The sequence below is a fragment of the Psammomys obesus genome, unplaced genomic scaffold (assembly GCF_907164565.1).
Source record: "Psammomys obesus unplaced genomic scaffold, mPsaObe1.curated_primary_1811, whole genome shotgun sequence".
Taxonomy (NCBI): Eukaryota; Metazoa; Chordata; class Mammalia; order Rodentia; family Muridae; genus Psammomys; species Psammomys obesus.
Window position 1 is genome coordinate 13,083,081 of NW_026596120.1, and position 20,543 is coordinate 13,103,623.

Consider the following 20,543-nt stretch of genomic DNA (forward strand, 5'->3'; position numbering starts at 1 on the left):
CAGTCATATCCCAGTCATTTCATGGGAGCTGGAATGTTCCCTCCAGCCTGGGCACGACATGGCCCTAAAAATTCCCATGTGCTAAGGTTTTAGTATATTGAAACCAGGCACCTCAGGTCTAGAGATGGACCTTGGACTCCTGGGTCCTGTAAAGTGAGGGTGGACCTCAGGCAAGAAAAGGGGTCAAGACTCAACCATGTGGAAGGTAGCGCATATACCCCAATTCTGAGCATATCCCCGGCTCGATCTCACTTTCCAGTCAGAAGGTAGGAAAATGTTTCACATGTCCTGCTGTTTAGGATGCGTATCGTACAATTTTGGAATTGTTCTCTGAGATACTACTGCTTCCCCTTGTGATGAAAGCCCCTGAGATCCCACGTGCAGAACATACAGAGCCTAGAAGGCCTCTTTAATGCAGGACTATACAAGGCTGTCTATAGCACAGGGTCACGGGGGGCCTGCTCATCTGCTAGAACTTTCCGTGTACTTTCATTTTGTATCATTTATGAAAACTGCAACCTTTCCCTATCTTTTCTTTACCCGAGGCAATGAAAGAGGCACTTTATTACTTTTGAATGTTCATGTGGAGGCCACAGATCAACTTTAGAGCCATCCTCGGGGGCTGTCTACCTTATTTTTTTTTTAAACGGGGTCTCTTATCAGTTTGGAACTCACCAATTAGGCTAGACTTGCAGGCCAGAGGGCCCCAGGGATCTGCCTGGCTCCGCCTATCCAGTGCTGGGATTAGAAATGTATGTCACCACACCCAGATTTTGTACATGGGTTCTGAGGATCAAACTTGGATCCTCATGATTGTAAGGCATGTCACTGAGCCATCTCCCTACCTCCCAGGAGACACGTGATTAAATATAAGTGTTGGTTCTTTGATTAACAGATTGAGGCAACTGAATCAAGTGAAAGTCATTAGCTTATCGCCTTTGCGTCCATCGATGGAGCATGCTTCCTATGAATCCCACCACCTCCCGTGGTGCACTGGGGGCTTTTTACAGCAACAGCCTCCTAATACAGGTGTTATTGCTGGGCCCCAGGTAGCAGCGTTTTAGTCAGTTCCAGGATGTGCTGTCGTAGGCCAAATGAAGGGTTCAAGCTACAGACTACAAAGGTCTCACGTGTCTAGGCACTATTACTGGCCAGGGAATGGTAATGGCCAGTGGTTTTAAACACTCTCAGACCTAGAGATGTGTACTTCAAATCTACCCGTCTCTCTGGAGATGAGAACAGGCAAAGGGAGGCACCTCACTGGACACCCCTGTTTCAAAGATGTGAAGAGAGCAGACTGTCCATCGGAAGACCCACCCTCTTGTTCTAAAAGATCAGTTTTACCTGTTATCACACGGTCAACACAGTGTTCCAGTAGATACAAAAGTACACATGGAAATGAGATATGGTTATAGGTGCCACGGAAGGGAGACTTCAAGGTTAGTTTTTTAAATGAAAAGAATGCAAAATGTATTAGCGACTTGATCCTCTGGGTAATAAAATAAGTTTATTTATATATACATGGTAGCTGAATTCTGTGGATACGGAAAAATAAGTCATACATCCACAAATGTACATATAACATATGTATCTTTGATGACATATATTATATATAAATTTTACTTTACAAACATGTTTTTCTCTATCCATACACACATTGGCACAGTCAATGCAATAGCGAACAGAAATATTATGATAAGGTTAAGGTTGGACAGCGACACATTAGAGAGCGAACCTCGGCACAACATTGAACCTGCTCCTTTGGGGGGGGTTAAGTCTTTGAAAAGAGACAAGCAGACTGGTGGTAAGTAGGTCCATACAACACTGAGAACACATTAGTTTTGAAGGCTGTCTTTCTTTCTGGAAAGGAAAACGGAGGGAAGACATAGGAAGGAAGTCATGGTAAGAAGACCACAGCAACAACACAGACATGGAAACCGACAGTCAAATTCAAGTTCCAATCTGATAATAAGAACATCTATATTCAAAATATACTATCAAACTATTTTTCTTTTAGAGAAGGGGGAGGAGGGGTCGGAGTTAACTCCCTAGCCACAGTGGGTCAGGAAGGTTAACAGAGAAAGCAACTGGCCCAGAAGCTCCCTTAGGGTCTCTGAGAGTCTGCACCCCAGTGGCCACACCAGGTACAGCATGGCCCTGGGCCCAGGGGGACAAGAGGGGAGGTGGGGGGGGGTGATGGGGAGAGCTGATGGTACGGTCATGGGCACGTCTGCATTGCTTCTGCTTATGGACAGAATGGCACTTCTCTCAAGTGAGTCATTTGGCAATCTTTTTCTTTAAAGATTTAATGGGGAAGGTTAAAAAAAAATAGTTCTACACCACAAGGCTTTCTACATAAACCTGTTTCTCAGAGGGCACACTATCATTGCCTTTGGAGAAAGCAATACAGAATCCCAATAAACAACCCTTCAAGAGGGAAGGGCAAGGGCTCATAGCCTCTAGGCTGACATCTGTATCTGTCCCAGGAAGAGAGGCCTGGGGTTCAGGGCAGGTGGGGGTGTTGGAAGAGATGCAGAGAAGGGTTTCTAGGGAACCCTTTTCCGCCAGACAAAGGCAGTCTGGTTTCTTCTAGCATGGTGGGGGCACCCGGTGGGGTGATAAAAGGAGTGGAGCCTCCTCAGGCGCTGATGGCCTTCACAGATCCCGTTAAACTCGACATTCAGTGATGCCATAGTGAGGCCTCAGGGAGACACGCTCCCCTCTGTTTTGTACACTTGCCTGTGTCTTCTGCCTTGGGGCACCAGTTCCCTCTATTCGAGTATATACATGGAGACAGGGAATGTGGACATACTGAGTCAAGGGAACCAGAGCATCAAGAACACAAAGAGGACCACTCATTTGGCCTTAAAAACATTCAGCTTCCATGGGAGACTGGTCTCTTTCCTCACCTGCCCGGGGCTCCTGGGACCCCTACATGCCCAGAACAGTTAAGAGAAGCAATCAGTGCAACAGCTTTGCTTAGAAATACCTTTATTTTATAAAGCCATGGGTCATTCTGTAAATTTTTTTAAACCACACTTGTAAAAAAGATGTTGACAATTCTTAAGAAAAAAAGCTGAAAATGTTTCTTATTAAGTCAGGGTTACACAAAGGTTATATTTATAATATATATTTGTATATTTATAATTTAGAGACAAAAAATAGGGAGTGGCAAAGCGGGGGGGGGTGGTCTGCTGCATCTAGATCTCAGAAACTTGATCGGTTCCCACGAACAGTGTTTCCTGGCAGAAGGGGTTCACGAGGACCATCCCAGTATCTCGATAGTCGCCATTGGCCGGGGAGCGGGGCTCTGAGAGCTGGTCCTGGGGAGAGAGCGAGGAAGACGTGAGCTGGGGTTGGAATACGAGTGGGTGCCCTTCAAGACATGCACGGGTATAGCTGGGTGTGGTAGTTCACATACAACCCCAGCACTTGGGAGGATGGCAAGTTCAAGGCTGGCCCGGGATATGCAGTGAGAGACTGCCTCAATGAATCAAGCAACCAGGCACGCAAGTAAACACAACCCCCCACATACACACCCCGACACCCCCTCCCCCCACATCCCTCCACACCCCCTTACTGCCCAACAGTTGATGTCCTTGGACTCCAGACTCTACTTCCTGCTTCTTCCTCAGACACCCAGGCAAATTAGAAGCTTTTGCTTCCCAAATACACCTCTAGGTACCACCCATCCCATAACTACCCTTCCGAGTCTGACAGGCCCACCGTCTTCAGGGCCAGTCCCTCCTCCTCTTAAGCGAGCCTCCCCCCTGCCCCCAGCCTGGTGAGACTCATTGCCCTGTTCCTTGCAGCTACACAAGCACCCACGTGGATGGACTGGATTTCTGTGCAGCAGTACGCCATGTGGCAAGTGAAACCTCAAAACCTCAGCCTGTCTGCTAAGCCCCAAGGTGGAAAAGGCTTTAGGCAGGCACCCACGCTGCTCAGAAGGGACTTGGGCTTGACAGGGTTTCCGCCTCAGCTGCCAGGGACGGCAAGCATTGGTGGGCTAGTAATGGCCGTTCTCAGATCCGGGGATTAATTTAGGGAAAAGGCAGAACAGCCGAAGCCTGACTGAATGCCAAACAAATGGCTATGGTGGCACACACCCACGGGATTTGCTGAAGGAGGCAGAGGCAGGGTGATTTTAGCATTTTAGCCAGGCATGGTGGCGCACACCTTTGATCCCAGCACTCAGGGAGGCAGAGGCAGGTGGATTTCTGTCAGTTCCAGGCCTGCCTGGTCCAGGACAGCCAAGGCTACACAGAGAAATCCTGTCTCAAACCAAACCAAAATGAAAAAAACAACGAACCAACCAAACAAAACCCCATAAACCAACCAACCAAAACTCTCAACTTCAAAGATAGTGAATTCAACTTGGAAACAAGCCTGTGTAGGCTGGACTGGGCCAGACTCCCTCAGAAATGGCTTCATTTTTAAGAAGCCACAGTTCATTCCCTTCAGTTTATTTTTAAACAAAACAGACAAAAGACAATTCCTTGACAGGTAAAATGTCTTTTCAGGAGACAGGCATTTCCCTCAAGGGCTGACCGTGGCCAAATCTCCTCAGGAGTGTGCATGTAAGCCTGACCCTTCTAACTATGGAGAAGAGACAGAAGTCCTTTCTTCCCCTGTGCCGTGAGAGCTTTGGAGGCTGCAGTCTGGCTTGTATGGCTTTCCAGTTTTAATGGGGCAAGTGCGGTCCAGTGGTGAATCTGGGTAGGGTGTGTGCATGAGGTACTGCAGAAAAAGAGAAAAGGTCTCTGGCAAACAGCCAAGACAGTGGAGGGGGAGGGGGAGAGGAAAAGGAAGAAAGAAGAGTGTCCAAGTACCCTTTGGGTACACTGATCTGCCAGGCCAGTGTGTGACAGTCTGTGCCTGTCACAGACTGTGAGGTAGCCAGGCACAGAGACAGTATAGGGCACGTGTGTCCCTAAGCAGGGTCCATCCTGGCTCCAAACTGCCTACACTTTGACCTCACGCAGCACAAGTTCAGAATGGTGGAACAGACTACAGTCTTTTTTTTTGTAGATACTATAGAACCAAAAAGTAGACTGGCAGGGGGTGAGGGTAAGCAAGGGCACAGACTGAAACCAACTCTGGCTTGCTTTCTGCTGTGGCTTTTGTGTTCTTGAGACTGTGGCCAGGTGGCCCTCTCACCAGAAGCCCCCTGGCCTGGGGGCTGAATGCAGACCAGCAGTCCCAGCCCCCCGCCCCAGCCCCCTTTGGTTCTACAAGTAGAACTGTCATGGGGTGCTACACTCGGGGCTTTTCTGCATCATGTTCATGGGCTCTGCTCTTCAGCGTTCACTTCCCCATTTTTATACAGAAAACAGAAGAAGTTTATGCTTCACTGCCCAGATTCAAGCCTTTCTCAGGTCTTTCACTTACTATACGAAAGATGTGTGCTGGCTTCCCTCTAAACAAAAACCTCCACCAAGCCCATATTGCTATCTGCCCATTGGTTATCAGCTTTTACTGAGAAGCTACTGCGTGATAGGCTCTGGAGGGGGTAGGGTAAGTCATGTGACTTTTTATCGGGGGGGGGGGGCAGTCATCTACTGCACGTTTGCTGCAGACAGCTATGGGCCAGGCCAGACACAATTTAGAGATATTGGGAACCGAGGACTGAATTCAAACAAGGCTCCTGCCCTCGGGCCCTTATATTTCAGCAAGGAGAGGAAAATCAGTGTGTCAGTGGGGCAGCAGGCTGCATTGTCCCTGGGAGCTGTACTGTAAGGAGGAAAAAGCAAGCAGAGCAGGGACGGAGGTTGAGGGTGGGCTCTACAGGGTTCAGGGCAGTCTAGGAAGGGCTCTTTAGAGAGAGCTGCAGGAAAAAAAAAGGTCTAGGCATTAGGGGAGAGGTCCAGTTAAGCTTAAGATTGGGGGTGATGGGCTTTCTGTGCTAAGCAAAGCGCGTAGGGCGTCTGGGGGAGAGTGCGGATTTGCAGTGGGCTGTGCGAACAGCTTGTGAAGGGACCAGAAAGAGGAACAGGCTTTTTCTCTCTCTCTCTCTGTGTGTGTGTGTGTGTGCAAACACGGGCATGCCTGTGTGCATTCAGGTTCAGTAGAGTTGTGTTGTGTGGGAAGTCAACCTCGGGTGTTGTTCCTCAGGACTCAGCCGGAGACAGGATCTCTCACTGGGAACTTGGGGTTCCCTGACTAGACAAGGCTGACTCGCCAGCAGTCCTAGGAATCCTCCTGCCTCTAGCACCTAAGTACTGGAAAGCTTGTGGACCATTCCACTTGGATTTTTAGATGAGTTCTGGGGACCGCTCTCCTTTCCCCCTCTCCTCTGTCTTTGCCCTCCTTGCCTCTCTCTCCTACCCTTCCCCCTCCCTCTTTTCATTTTTATGGGTCTCATATAGCCCAAGCTGGCCTTGAACTCCCAAAGTAGCTTCAGTGGCTTGGACTTCTGATCTTCCAACCTTTGCCTCCTCAGTGCTGGGACCAGCTGTGCATCCTGCATCCTTAGCTTCTCTTTAGGGTGCACAGAGGATCCAGCTGGGAACTGGGATCCATGGTTAATGGGGGTCATGCATTTGAGAGATCACCTGGAACCTGTCCTCATCAACTGCAGGATGGGATAGGATGGGGAAGGCCAGTCTCAGAGCCTTCTGTAGCCATCCGAATGTAAGAGAGGAGAAGGCCACAGGCGGGGATGAGAATAGCTCATGCTTAGGGATAAACCGATCGAATCTACCAACGGACAAACTTCGAGCATGCAAGACAGGGTTGGTGGACCAGCAGCGTCTCGAGTGCAACTGGGAGCACCAGGTGAGCTTGGGGCTGGAGCCAGGAGCGGGCATCAGTGGTTCCATGTTGGGTCAATGAGTTTGAGACTCGGCTAGGCAGGTATGTGGCTGGGGTTGGGGGAGACATCAGAGCAGCAGACAGATGTGGCACACTGGTGGTATGGCAGTAGCAATTACATTGTACACCTAAGTTCTACACCTCTTATGAGACAGAGGAGCTGAGCGGCTGAGCCTGGAACTCGGTGAAGAGAGGTCCCGCAGCCCAGGACTCGATACCTCCAAACTAAGAAAGAGCTGCCAGGGGTAGGGGCAACAAGCAGGTGTCCCAAGTAGGGGGAGCATGATACTGAGTTAACATCAGACCGGTGGTTAAGTAGGGTAGGAAAGTGGGAGGTGCTGAGATGCTCTGGCCACATCTGAGAGCCACATCTGACCAGAGCGGGTTTTCTCAAAGTGAGTTGAGGAGGGGGGGGGTGAGCTGGGGAAGGAGAGAGGACTTATACGAGAGGGAACAGTTCATACACAGAGACCTGTGAAGGGGTGGAAGGAAGGAAATAACTCACACAAATGGATGGAGTTTGCCAAACGAGGAGGAAAGGGACAGGCATCACGTGAGGCCAGAAAGTTGGGTATTTTGGAGGTTGGGAGGGCTGTGTCTCCCCCACTGCTTAAAAACTTTAAGTGGGGAGCTTAGTTGGGTTTTGAACAAGGAAACCAAGATGGCTACCCTCACAATTATCAAAGCCCTGGGACTGGAGGTGCAGGAAAGGCTGGGTGGACAATAACTCAGCCCAGCTGCCCCTCAGCTCTCTCCTGAACCAGCTCTCTCCTGGACCATCTTCAAGGCATCTGTCTTCTTTTGTGGTACGTGGTAATCCCTGTACCTCTTGAGAGGGCTTTCTTTCCCTGGGTTTCCATAACATTCCATCTATTACTATTCTTAATTTGGTTTGCATTTGAAGGGCACCAGGCTTCATCTCCCAGCCACAGCTCAAAACTGGAAATCTCTTGAGAGCAAGCTTTCACCTTCCTGGTCCCCAGAGACTGCTTGCCACAAGAGAGGTCCCCGATAAGCACTTGTTACTCCTTCCCAGACTGGAGAAGTCCAGAGACCAGTTTTCCCAAAGTCTGGTGTGCAGGAGGCACTCAGCAGCTCTTGTTTCAGAATCAGGCCCCAAGTTCAGTAGGGCTGAGGTGAGGTGTGTGTGTGTGGGGTCGGGGGGGTTAGGGTGTCTCTCCTGATGGCTGAGGTGCACGAGGTGTGTGTGTGTGTGGGGTCCTGCCTCAGAGTACTGCAGAGGTACTCTGCAGAGGTGCACAGAGGATCCAGGGTTGAGCAGGTACTCTGCCGGTTTCTGTGGAGCGTGGCTGTGGGGATGCGGGGCTGGTTACCTCCGAGGTCTCCAGGGACTGGATCTCCCTCGGGAGCTCCACGGCATGTCTGTTGAAGTAGTCCATGGTGATGGCGTTGTTCCAGTAGCTCAGGTTGTTCTCGGGGTTGGCTGTCTTCTTCTTCCTCCTCATGCAGCACACGGTCAGCAGGACGGCTGTGGAGAGAGTCCCAGTCAGAGAAGCAGAGGGCGGAGACAAATACCTTGGTCCCAGTGTGGGTGCCCCAAGCCACTAGGTCCATTTAAAAAAAAAAATAGACTCGTGTATGCCGGGCTGGCCACGAGGTCACTGTGTAACCGAGGATAGCTTTGAAATTCTGGTCCCTTTGGACTCTACCTCTGAGTCCTGCGATGCCAGGTCGGTGCCACCACGCCTGGTTTATGTGGCCATGGAGACCGACACCATAGCTTTGGGTGTGAGAGACAAGTGCTCAGATAACCGAGCTAGCCTTCACTCAGTTTTTTCCCACCAACCACTATCTTTATTTTGAGTACCTACTGTGTGCTAGAAAAACTGTTACTAGCCACCAGTTTTCCCTAAGCTTCCATCCTACTGTGTGTTTGCGGAAGAGGTCAAATGATCCATAGGTAATAAAAATAAACTGGGCTATTTCAGTTGAGGCCGGCTATCTGGTGATGATGAAACTGGGCTGGTGAGAGAGATGATGAGGGGAATGTGAGAGAGACTGTTTTGGTCATGGTGGTGGCCTCACAGCAAGGGAATTGGCATCCTGGGGAGCAGATGAACCCCATGCAGAATGGGCGGTATGTTCCAGGATTGAGGATCAGTGTGTGCAAAGACCAAGGTGTGGACAGCCCAGGTGTGTGAGTGAGCGAGTGAGCGAGAGAGAGAGAGAAAGAGGTGCAGTATGGCAGGAAGTGTGGGGGAGGTAGAGGGAAAGCCAGGGCGGCGTGGAGAGGTGTACCCCCCAGGGGCTTAGGGAAGAGAAGCTACATGCATCTTGGTGATATTTGGGGTTGCTGCAGTGCTGTGCTTTTAGGAGGCACCAAGAAAGGGCTTTGTTCCGCTGGGAGGGACGTTCCTCAGGGCCTGGAAGCAAAGACCAGCATGTGTGTTCAGAGACCCAGTCCTTGGAAAGGTCTCCACTGAAGCTGAAGGGTGACAGACACAGATGCACGAGACGAAACCCCTAGGCTCAGTTAAAAAGATGTAGAAGGCCTAGGTCATCTAGGCCTTACATTTCAGGGACATATATTGATAGCTTTAGATTTTCCTTTTGACCGCACGGGGTCAATGTTCGTCTATACTTTAATTTAGAGAGAGAAGTGGTAATTTTTGTCAATAGGCTTAAGGGCAAATTTGGATGTGTGGACGCCAAAGCTGCTCTTTAACACCTGGGTTTCTGCTTAAGATCGGCACAAGGGCTTTTTCCCTGTTTAGCTGACTGCAGCATGGTGGCTTTAATAATGTTCCCAGGGACCTTTGGAGGTTGAAGAGGCAGGGTGCCTTGCCCAGACTCACACAGCAGAATGGTGGTGCATCAGGGGGAGCACTAGTGAATGAGGGATGAGCATAGCCTGCCCGGAACCTTCCACAGTGAAGGGGATGGGTGGGCCCTGCATACACCTGACATCCTCACGGTGCCAATCATCTTGGTGACTGGTAATGGGGCCCAGGCTGCTCTGATCAGAGGCCAGCACCAGGGGGCAGCAGAGGGCCAGCTCCCTCAGAAGCAGTCCTACGGCTTGACCAATACAGAGCGGCTTGACCAATACAGAGCGGGTACGTTGTCAGGGATGGGGCAGCTACAGAAGCTGAGGCCACAGAGCCCAGGGTCCAGGCCTGGGGGCTCACTGGAACATTCTGTCGATTTCCTCCCCCAGCGAGATTGTCTCCAAGCACGGTCAGGAGGTAGCTTCCTCACCTGCTCTGGCCAGAAAAGACTTTCAGTTTGCTAATCATGTCTCTACCTTGCCTTTTTAAAAAGTCCTGACTCAAGGAGAGGGGACTTAATGACTGGGCAAAAGGGCATTTAAGAGACAGGCTGACATCAGACTATTCAACTTTCGTCGATCTGTCTTTCCCTTTAATGCTTCCAAAAGCTCTTTCTTTACTGCTTGAAGGAGCAGAGGGGAAGGGGCGGCAAACAATGTGGGAACAGCGGTTAGGCCACCTTTCCATTCTGCTGGGAGACACCACAGCCGGAAGAGACACAGCTGGCTGTCACAGATGCCCCCTCTCCCCTCCTGATACCCTTATTTCCTCACAGCCACTAGTTTCTGCCCGTGAAACACAAGGGGGAAATGGCCAGGGCAATTCAAGCCAGGAAAGCCAAATCTCTAAAGATGCAGAAACACTTAAGACGTGAGGGCAGAGGGGTTTCTTCAGCTCTGCCAAAGCTGGAGCCCAGGGGAAGGGGGAGGGGTTGTCGGGGACAAACGGTCACTTTTCACTCGCCGGCTTGTGAGGGTAGCTGGCAACACACGGCAAGCCACAGACTGAAAGCAGGGAAAGAGGTGTCCTTAAAAGCCACGTCTCTGAGGAAGGGGGCATTGGACCCACGGAGTGGTCATGGGCAGGCAAGAGCAAAGGGACAGAGACCGTCTTAGAGACCACCTAGTCATGGTGAGAGGGATGTGGGATTTGGAATCGGCGCCCAGACACTGATGCACTACTCGCCAGACCTGAGGGAATCGCTTAACCTCCTGACCTCTGTGCAGGTCAGATGCAGTCCTGCACGCAGCAGAATTCTGGCCAGCTCCTCGGGACTTTCCCCACCTGTTATTCACAGTCTGAAAAGTAGAGAGAGGAACCCAGGGAGATGAACTTCCCAGGGCCGTGCTGCTGAGCTGGCAGACTGTGCCTACTGCTATGCCTAAGAGTCCATGCTGCCCCTGGCTCTGAAGCCTGGGTCTGTGTAATGTGCGGAGATCCTGTCTTGGGGAGGTCTGGTGGCTTGAATCCGTTTCTCTTGGGGACTTCCTAGTGTTTCTCACTGTCTCCAAGTGAGCATAAGGCATGAGCCACTTCTCCATTAAGCCAAAGAATCATTTGCTTTGTGTCCCCAATGGCAGCAGCCTTTCTCTACAGGGAACGAGTGGGGGCCCTTTGTCCTGTAGTTCTACAACAGCCCTGAGAGTTAAACAAGCTCTCTTGGCTTCCCCAGTAATGAATCCTCTGTGACTCATTGGGTATGTGACAGGAAGGAAGGGTCACTGGTGTGAAGTTGGAGCTCTGGGTAGTCTGTTTACACAACAGGACCCTAGGGGGTGGCAAGAGGGGGTGATCAAAGCCCACAGGCTCCCCCGGAAGGCCCAACCTTTCCAAACTCCTGCTGCATCGCCAGCTGCCGGGCCTAGGCGCGTGAACACACACTAATATCCGACGAGATAGGCACCCCCCCCACTGCCAGTTCCTGAGCCCCTCCCCCACAGCAGACCCTGATATAAGACCTTAAGTTCACTGTCCATGATTTTCATGGGTCTTGGAGGCAGCCATTACAAGCGTATAAAGCCTCTGCCCAAATCCTGCTGCCCCTCCAGATTTACCACTGTCTCTGTGCCCAGGTCATGCTTCCCTGGTGCCCGCACCGTGACTGACCACGGCAGAGGTGGCAGAGCATGCTTAGTCCCTTGGGATCCTTCTACAGCTCGAGGACTCCCACTGGCCCAGCAGAAATCCTCTCAGATATCCCATCCTCGCTGTCCCCCATCTTTTTCTGTGGCATGACATCTGCATGGCCGCACAGGGCTTGCCTTGCTGCAAAGCACCCAGCTCTTCCTGGGTGTTTCATAGCTGCCTTGCGTGCCCGGTTCCATCTTGGTGCCTGCCTCTTAAGGGACCTGAACTGTTGCAGTAGACACATTGCTCGTCCAGGAGGAGAGAGAGCATAGGAATGTTGGTTGGGTCCACAGTCAAGAGTGGCCATGGCTGAGTTTGTGGGCGGGTTCTCTGTGACTCCAGAAGCCATTTTCAGTACTGCAGGGTGCTCCATAAAGGGTCAAGTGGCAGTAGACAGGGACTGGGATGGGTTTCTGCTGCTGTGCCATGGCTGTAAGGCCACAAACCTGAAAAAACTACGTGGCCTGAGTGTGTGGCTCTTCAGCCAGGCATGTGGGGATCTGGTGTTTAGAAGACTAACAGGGGATACCAGAAGCCCAAGAGATAGCTATATTTTAGCTTGACTGGGTTATGGCTGGGGTGACAATCCTGCCTTGCAGTAGCATTCTCCTTGCCTCCTCCTCTTGGTCCATAATTCTGTGGAGACAGGCCGCCTAGCCATGCTTCCTTTTGGGTCAGTCTTTTCTGCCTCGTGGTAAGAATCAGTCTAACCCAGGCTTTCTTATATGCTAAATAAAAAGCCTGTGAGTGAAAACTGTATCGCTCTCTCCCCTGCACACACGTACACAGTGCACATATAGGCTGATGATCTATGCATATTGTTTGTATTCATAATTAACATTCATTGGGCAAAGATCACAGCCAAGGATTTTGGGTGCTATAACACGTCACCCCTTGGCATCTTGCATTAATGGTCCAGAGTGTGAGAGAAGTCCTGCTCTGGGGTAAGTGCAAATAGACTCTCAAGTGTCAATGTCAGAGTGGCTCTCCTCTGCCCCGCCAGGCTGAACCTGCATTGGTGACACGACACACCTGTAAAATTCCTTAGCTAACCCTCCCCAACGCTCCATCTTCTCCCAGGGTGGCTGGGAGCAAACGCTCCACAGTGTGAGATACGCCAGGGATCTGAGCAGAGCCTCCAAACTGTTTTGTGTTTCGGGGAGCCATGACCAACCAGTGAGTTGCAGGCCACAACAGCTAAGAGGAGACAGACGACAGGTTCTGTGCAGCCTGATGGTGGCAGCAGAGACCAGCTCGGCCAGCCACATGGCTCCTGGCCCTAGCTCGCAGCAGTGGCCTGGATCTAGTCAATTTCAGTTCTCAGCAGGTCTGCAACAGAGTTGGCGAGAGCGAGAGTGTGTGGCAGAGCTCAGGAGACAAAGCACCTCTCGGCCCTTGTAACTGATGCTCTTGCAGCTCTCAGGAGGGCTTGGGATGTGGAAGGCAGGCGAGCTGCTGACCCTCCACCATTGTGCAGGCTTAGAATTCACTGTACTCTCCCCCCCCCCTTTCCATTTGGAAGCAGGGGAATCACCCTAGGATGAGCAAGCGAGGGTGGAGAAAGCATAACTAGGGGCCAGCCCCTGCTGCTCTGCACAACCTGGCTTCTCTCCTAGCCCCTGCCCCCAGAGGTGGTGAAGCCTATACTCACCTTCTGCTACCGGCCAGACTGCCTGGGGTTTCTGACAGCCTGGCAAAGGATGGAGTCCAGGGAGGTCTGTAGAGTAGCTTTGGGGTACACAGACAAGACAGTAGGGATGGGTGGAACATTAGCCTCCAGGCCTGGAAATGCTCAGCTTGTCTGACCGTTAGATGGGGCAGGACTATGGGAACAGCCCAAACAGATGAAAATTTCTATGAGCAGCGCCTGGGGTTCTGCGACCTTGACTGATAGTCTACATATTCCCTGATAGGGGCCATGTCTGTGACTAAAGACACAGCTGATACAGAGGCAGCCAGGACCCGGGAAGAAGTGAGAACCACCCGTGAAAATGGCAGAAATGTAAAGGAAGTGGGCGCTGCTGTCCTGTTGGGCTATAACAGTCCAGTGTGAACAAAATCAGATCTTTAGAAATTGTGTCCTAACGAACCCCCGCCGGCCCCCAGCACTTGAAGGGCCCTCTTGTAACTCTGAACTGTCCTTCAGGTACAGTTCTAGGCTGTGTGTCTTTGTCCCAGCCTTGGCTGACGTCAGCTTCCTAACTCGCCAGAGTGTGGGTGATGACCAGAGTCTCCTGACACCTTGGGGCTGGATGCGCTTAGTAACGTGTTTATTTTCTTTAGCTAGTGTAGGTAGGGACAGAATGATGAGACAGACCTGTAATTCCAACTATGAACGAGGGCATCCAACACACTCGCAAGATTAGAAAGCAGTCACTTCTTACGTGTGACTGTTAATTAATAACTTATTAGTAAGTGCTACATTTTCTCAATCTCATTCCTGTTTTAGGAGCAGATGATCACAGCTTAAAAATTACACATGTTCCCATGATAGAGTATAAAGCTGCTTTCACTGAGCATGAGGCATCACCACCAACTTTACACATTCCCTGAACCTTGTCAGGGAGCGGAAGTGGCCTTTCGTCCTCTTCACTAGGTTTTCCAGGAAGCTGGGAGAAGCCGTGCTTGCAGTGAGGCAATGAATGGAAAGTTGGCTGTGTTAAGGGCCTAATAGGACCTCTGTGCTGACCTGGGGCATGAGGAGAAGGGTGTGACCTTGGTTTCACAGCCTCCTTGTGGGAAGCCTTGGGCCTTCGTTTAAGACCAGTATGAGCCCCGAGGGTGATGGGAAGCCTGGTTAGACCACAAGGCTGGTGGCAGCAAGGCTCTGTTAATGTGGGCCCCACTGCCTGGCCTGGCCTGGCATGGCATGTGTGGAATGCTGCATTTCTGGGGGACAAGGGAGAAAGAGGTGACCATTTAGAGGTGGCAGATGTGGTAGGCTCAGGTGACAGAGGGTCACGGATGAGGATCTTGAGCCAAGAGTATTGCTCCCTGAGAGTCTCTGGGACTGTTATATGTTTTATGTAGCTTCTTTGGAAAACACCACTTAGGAATACAGGGTGAAAATGACCAACTTGAGGTTCTCAGAAGAGCTAGGAAGAACATGAAAGGTCAGAGAACCGCCTGTTCTGGAGAAGAAGGAACACGGGGATGACATCTTTCACGGTGACCATCTGAGGTGAGGTAGGGCCAAATGCAGTGAAGATCCTCTGAGAACGAAGTTTGACATGAGAAGACATGGCGGGGGAGGGGGGGAGGTGTCTTATGGCTCTGCAAGGCCACGGCAGGGTCTTGTTGGGGACATGAGAACATCTCCTGAGCCCTCACTCTCAGAGAGACAGGTTGCTGCAGGGAGGTGCTGGTTGCCATGGAGTAGAGGGCTGTAATGGTAAGGCCCACGGTGCACAGAGCTCACGTTACTACAGGTTAAGGCAGGCTGGGTGGTGTGTGGATGGAGCAGAGCTAAACCTCACAGGACTCTGAGGATCTTTTCAGTGTATTAAGAACTGTGCTTTGGCCAGCACGTGAAAGCTTTGTCTTTTCTTCCTTAGGGGAAGGGAGGGAGATGTGGAGGGAAAAACAAGGTGGAGAGGATGGTGATGACTTTTCCAGCTGCAGCATGTAACTGTCTATGGTCAGTTGTCTCCCATGATGTCCTGGCGCCTTGTTCCTCGAGGCAGGGTTGTTAACTGACAGAACTCTCAGCAGGAAGGAAAGGATGCTTCAGGCAAGGGCTGTAGCATCTTGCCACTCCTGCCACCTGGATCCTAGGCAAGCCACGTAAGTCTCTTAGCTAGTTTGATGTTTCTTTCTGTGACACATGTGGCTGGCTTAGAGCACCTGTAAAGTGTCCTTCCCACCCCTCCCCCCCCAGCTCTGGGAACTGTGGCTTTGTGATCATGGGCATTTGACCTATACCCAGGACGAGGTCAGGGATGGCCCATGACTCCCGCCTTGCTGTCTTGTTTGCTTTCTGCATTTCACTCAGTGGGGCTGCCTACCTAACTCAAGGGCAAGGGAGTCTGGGGGATGGGAAAGAGGCTAGGACAAAGGAGAAGGAGGGAAGAGAGCAGGTACTTACAGCAGGAGGAGATGGGCACACTGATGGCCAAGACGACCCAGGCAATGTCCATCTTGCTCAAGCAGATGGTGGCTCTGTGCTGGGGCTTGTCCCCTTCAGCCACATGGGAGATGTTACCCACGGTTCCTGGCTTCCAGGTCCCAGCAGGGACCAGGCGGTTGAGGAAGTTGCCTGTGGCTGTAGACAGCACTGTGGAAAGGGGTCTGGGACCCCTGTCGGTTGTTGAGGGGGAGGCCTCAGTCTTCCCCTCGGCTGGAGAAGCAGTGCTTTCTGAGACCCCAGAGGGCCGGGTTGGACCCTGAGGGGTTGCTGATGCTCCCTGAGGGGTGCCCTGGGAATGGGCTGAGACACTGGCATCAAAGGCAGCCTGGGTGGGCCCTGTGGCAGCCGTGGATACCCCGGAGCTGGCAGATGGGGGTCTGTCAGTGTCGGGGGTGACAGCAAGCCCGGAGTCACTGTGGCTGGGGCTGTCCTGCACGTCACCATGAGGGCGCTGAGAAGGCACTGGGGCATGCTGTGTACTGGCAGGGGCACCTGAGGCTGCTGTGGCATCCGGTTCCCCTCCTGGGCTGGTAAAGGTGGGGCCACTCCCCTGGCTGACTCTGATAAGGCCTGACTTGTCCTTTGCAGGTACTGGGGAAGTTGTCGGAGGCACCTGTGAGGTGCTTCTGGGTGCTGGAGCTGGAGACTCTGTTTGGGGTTGTGGTGAAGAGGTGTAGCCCCAGAGTGGGGTCCTGGGGATAAGAGCAGAGGGGTCTGGCTCCACAGATCCTGTAAAGTTACCCTTGTAGATCTGAAAGATTTTCCCCAGAGGGCGCTTCTGCCCCAGATGTGTTGAGCTCTGATTTCGTCCCCTCTGGCTTTCCTTCCTTGCCGAATGGCCACTGGGCACAGGTGGGAGAGTGCGAGATGAACCACCAGCCCCCTTCCTGGAAGAGCCTGGGGGTCTGGGGGGCCTACGAGTGGTGGCCCGTGGGGACACTGTGGGACGGCTGGTGGCTCCTGCTGACCTTGTGGGCAGGATGGTGGTGGCAGGGGCAGCATCCCCTGGGGGATGGCCCTCTGAGTGGGAGGATGTGGTTGCCATGGCGGCCGGAGGAGAACCTGTGGGCAGAGGGTTTTCAGGATGGGGGACGGCAGTTGTCATCATAACCGTGGACGTGGTGTCTGTGGGAAGGTGTCCTTCCGGATGAGATATGGTTGTTGCCATTGTAGCTGCAACCTGTGAGGATGGTCCATCAGGTTCGGGCTCCAGTGTCACCACAGAGGAGAGTCTGGTAGAGCTGTGGGGTGCTGTCACCATGGTGCCTGGGGGGCTGCTGGCGGGGAGGGTCTGCAGAGATTCCCTGGGAGACGGTTCCTGGACGGCGAGGACCAGTGCTTTGGTCAGTGCCAAGGTCAGGAGAAAGCCTGGAGGGGAGAGAGAGGGGATTGTTGAGGAAGGAAGGTGTTACACACAGCCAGGCCCTCCTCACCCAGGACCTGGAGAAATCTCCCAAGGATGAGGGGAGGACACCTGGAGCATTCCTTAGGCCATGCTGGTACCCTGACAGTCTGAGGCTCAGGATCTGTATGTGTGGCTAGGGAAAGTCTATGAGGAGGCAGGAGGGTGCTATGTCTCAGGAGGGACAGCAGCACGAGGTGACCCCTGAGCCAATCAGACCAGCTAATCCCATCCTTCCCGGGTCTCCAGAATGCCCTCAGCCCTCAGCTTCAGTGTTTTGTCTTGGAATAGGAAGGCGGAAACCTAGGAGACTTGTTGCTTCTGTATCATCTTCAGCCTGGAAGCAGCCAAGGCCAATCTGACCACGGGACCTGTGAGCCACTCAGAGCCAACTGAGGAAGGCTTGGGTGGGAGAGCTAACCAACTCCTATTCCTTTTCTTGAACAATGAAGACAGCGCCAATGTCAGACCCCTGCTCATTCCGACCGCCTGCCCCATGCTGTGTTTCCCTTCCTGGCACCCCAGAACATGAACAGGGCAGCCTCCCAGGCCCACAGATGACCCTCGGGGAAGGCAGAGACGCCCTGGTGTCATAGGAGCGGGATGGGCAGAAGAGGGCACAGAGAAGAGCAACCGGGTCCAGCTTCCCTAACGCTGTAGTAGCACTGTCTGGGATAGAAACCACTGCATAAACAGCATTAGTTACTGGAGGTTTGTCATCAAGTGCTCTCTCTGTGGTTCCTCGTGTAGCTCAACTTGGCAAAATCCTCGTTGGTGCCGCTTGGTCTTTTTGAGTAGGAGGAGCCCTTCTAAACAACTAAAAAAGGCGGGGGGGGGCTGCATATTATTATATATATTTTAAGTTTGTTGAGAAAACACAAAAGCATAAAAATCCATGTTCCTGAAAGCACGCCAAAATAATTTTTTTAAAAATTATAATTTGCAGCACCATGTGCCTGTAACCCCACACATCGCAGGCTGCAAGTTTGTTGGTTGTTGCATGTGAGTTGGGGAGGGCTGGTCTCTGCTGCTGATGGGTGGTGGGACATTTTTAAAGGGTCTGATTCTGACTTCTCAACACCTCATATGCTTGTAGGCACTCTTGTATTCTTGGACTTCAACCCTCAGTAGACCCTGGAAAGCGGGTAGGGACCTGCCTGACAGTTCTCTCAGAGCCATAGGTACTTTACCATGCTCCAGCAGGGCAAGCGGCCATGGCTGGTGTCATGGGTAGGATTCCCACATGAAGTCTGGGCCTGGCAGCAAAGCTGCCACCAGTGGGAGCCAGGCTCCTACTTGGGACTCATGGGAGTCTGGTGGGAAAGGCAGGACCCTCCTTGTGTCTGGTGGAAACGGCGAGGCTCTGGTTAGCCTCAAGGAAGCAGAGAGGAAGGAACTCCAGTGTGCCTGGAGCAGCAGTCAGTCTTGGACTGAATATTCACAGCCGAGCCAATGCTGGGGAGGGCGAGGGGCCTGGTCTTTTACAGAGGCACCAGTGCCTACTGTCTCCAGGACCAATGGCTGGCCACCCCAGGTGAGCCAGTTGTCTACGCTTCCATTCACGAGTCAGCCCACACGCTTGCAACGCATCCTGCTCGTTCAAGTCAATCCTGCAATCTCGCTAGCTTTCAGCCTAGCAACTGGTTGACAGGGTGGGAAATGAAAGGCTGGGGAGACGGGAACACGCGTGACCGAGGCTGCCTCTGAGGCATATGCTTTTCCTAGTCAGCTGCAGGGGAGGCAGAAGCCCATCAGCCGCACCCACAGCAGAAGCAACGTGCCGCTCTGCCCTGCTCAGCACCACAGTGGTTGAAGGTCACTGGTGGTGGCAACTTCCGGTGCTTGGGGACCGTTCTGCTACAAGCTGGTCTCACGAGTTTTAAGAGCTGGATTGTGCTTTCCCCGAGTCCCAGAATCTCAGAATGCCACTGTATTTGGAGAGAAGCATTAAGAAGGGAGACTCCAATGAACTGAGGTTGGGAGGATGAGCCTTGACCCAATTTGACTGGTACCTTTCTAAGATGGGACATCAGGGCAGTGCCAGATGACAAGGCAGAACACTCTTGTTGGGGCAGGGCAGCCAGAGGGAAGCTGCCAGTGATGTGAGAAGAGGGGTCAACCTCTGCTACCACAAGAATCCAGCCCTGGTACTACTTTGATCTTGAACTTCCAGCCTCCAGAAGCTTTGAGGAAATGAGTATCCGTGGCGTAAGCCGTTCAGAAAGTGCTATAGTTTGTTACAGCAGCCCCGGTGTAAGCATTTCCCATTTAGGGCCCTTCTGAAAGCGGGGAGGGGTGGTGGAGACAGGGCGTGAAGGGAGGTGGTTTACACTGGGAAGTGAGCTTAGGGTCAGTGGGTTGAGACTGGTGAAACAAGAAAAACCATCTGAGGGAGATCTGGGAACATCTCGCTCCTATGCCTTAAGGAGCCTCCCCCAGATTCTCATCCCTCTCAGCTGGGGGCAGCTTACTGGGTGCTCATCCTACCCTCTGTACCCCCTGGGTACAGAGATCTTTGGTCAAGGGCTGCCAGGTCCTTTGGTGGCTGCTGTAGTAGCTGGAGTTCCCAGGGAATTTCTGAGCTGCAGTACGGAATGTGTCTGGTAGTCAGAGCTCTAGAGCCAAGGACATTATATTGTTTTGGCTTCGGAGTCAAGAACAGCACAGAGTTTGGACAGTGCGTAACTCTAGGGACAGGTACACAGTGGGAAGAAGAGCCATCTGGGCCTGAGGTTTAAAATGCTTAGAGCAAGAACCCTCCCCCCCCCAACTGCCCACTAGGAGCTCGCAGGGCCCTCCCCCCAGCCAGACCCCTTGACCAGAGTGTGACTTGTCCCTGCTGCTGCTCTTCAGGCACCAGATTCCTCAGTCTGTAAGCAGGCTGTAAAGTTACGACTCCATCATGTACACGCCAGTCTTTGCTCCTGTAAATGCATAAGTTTCTTCTTGGGTGCCATGGGGTTCTGAGTTTTGGCGAACATAGTGAAGGGCTCTAGGGTTCACCTAAGCCAACTCTTCTATACAGAGGAGAGGCTTATTCAACAGCACTTGGCTGGTTGGGGAGAGTGGTGTGGCTGTGTGCTCATGACCTCAGACTCATATGACTCATGAAACTTAGAGAACTCATGTGGCGCGTCCTCGGGGTTAGGTAAGTGACTGATGATTGCAAGGGGAGAGGAGACTGTTAGGATTGTCCATAAGCTTCCCAGAGCCTGGGTTCGCAGCTTTCTGGAACTGTCATTTAAGCTGAGGTGGGACTTTTGAATCATGGATGTTTCTGAGTGTC

At 52.2% G+C, this 20,543-nt stretch overlaps 1 protein-coding gene across 6 annotated transcripts in view; it reads right to left on the reverse strand.

Annotated features, from left to right (window-relative positions):
- Window positions 1–1,508: 1,508 nt before the first annotated feature.
- Window positions 1,509–20,543, reverse strand: part of Tmem108 (transmembrane protein 108) — a 274,570-nt gene continuing 255,535 nt past the window's right edge. For all 6 annotated transcript variants that reach the window (XM_055629869.1, XM_055629863.1, XM_055629865.1 and 3 more), the window contains 3 exons: window positions 15,814–17,223; window positions 8,148–8,302; window positions 1,509–3,323 (listed from right to left, as the gene is read on the reverse strand). In XM_055629869.1, the coding sequence (XP_055485844.1) occupies window positions 3,201–3,323; window positions 8,148–8,302; window positions 15,814–17,223 (1,688 nt within the window). In that variant the 3' untranslated portion in view covers window positions 1,509–3,200. The remainder of the gene's footprint in view (window positions 3,324–8,147; window positions 8,303–15,813; window positions 17,224–20,543) is intronic.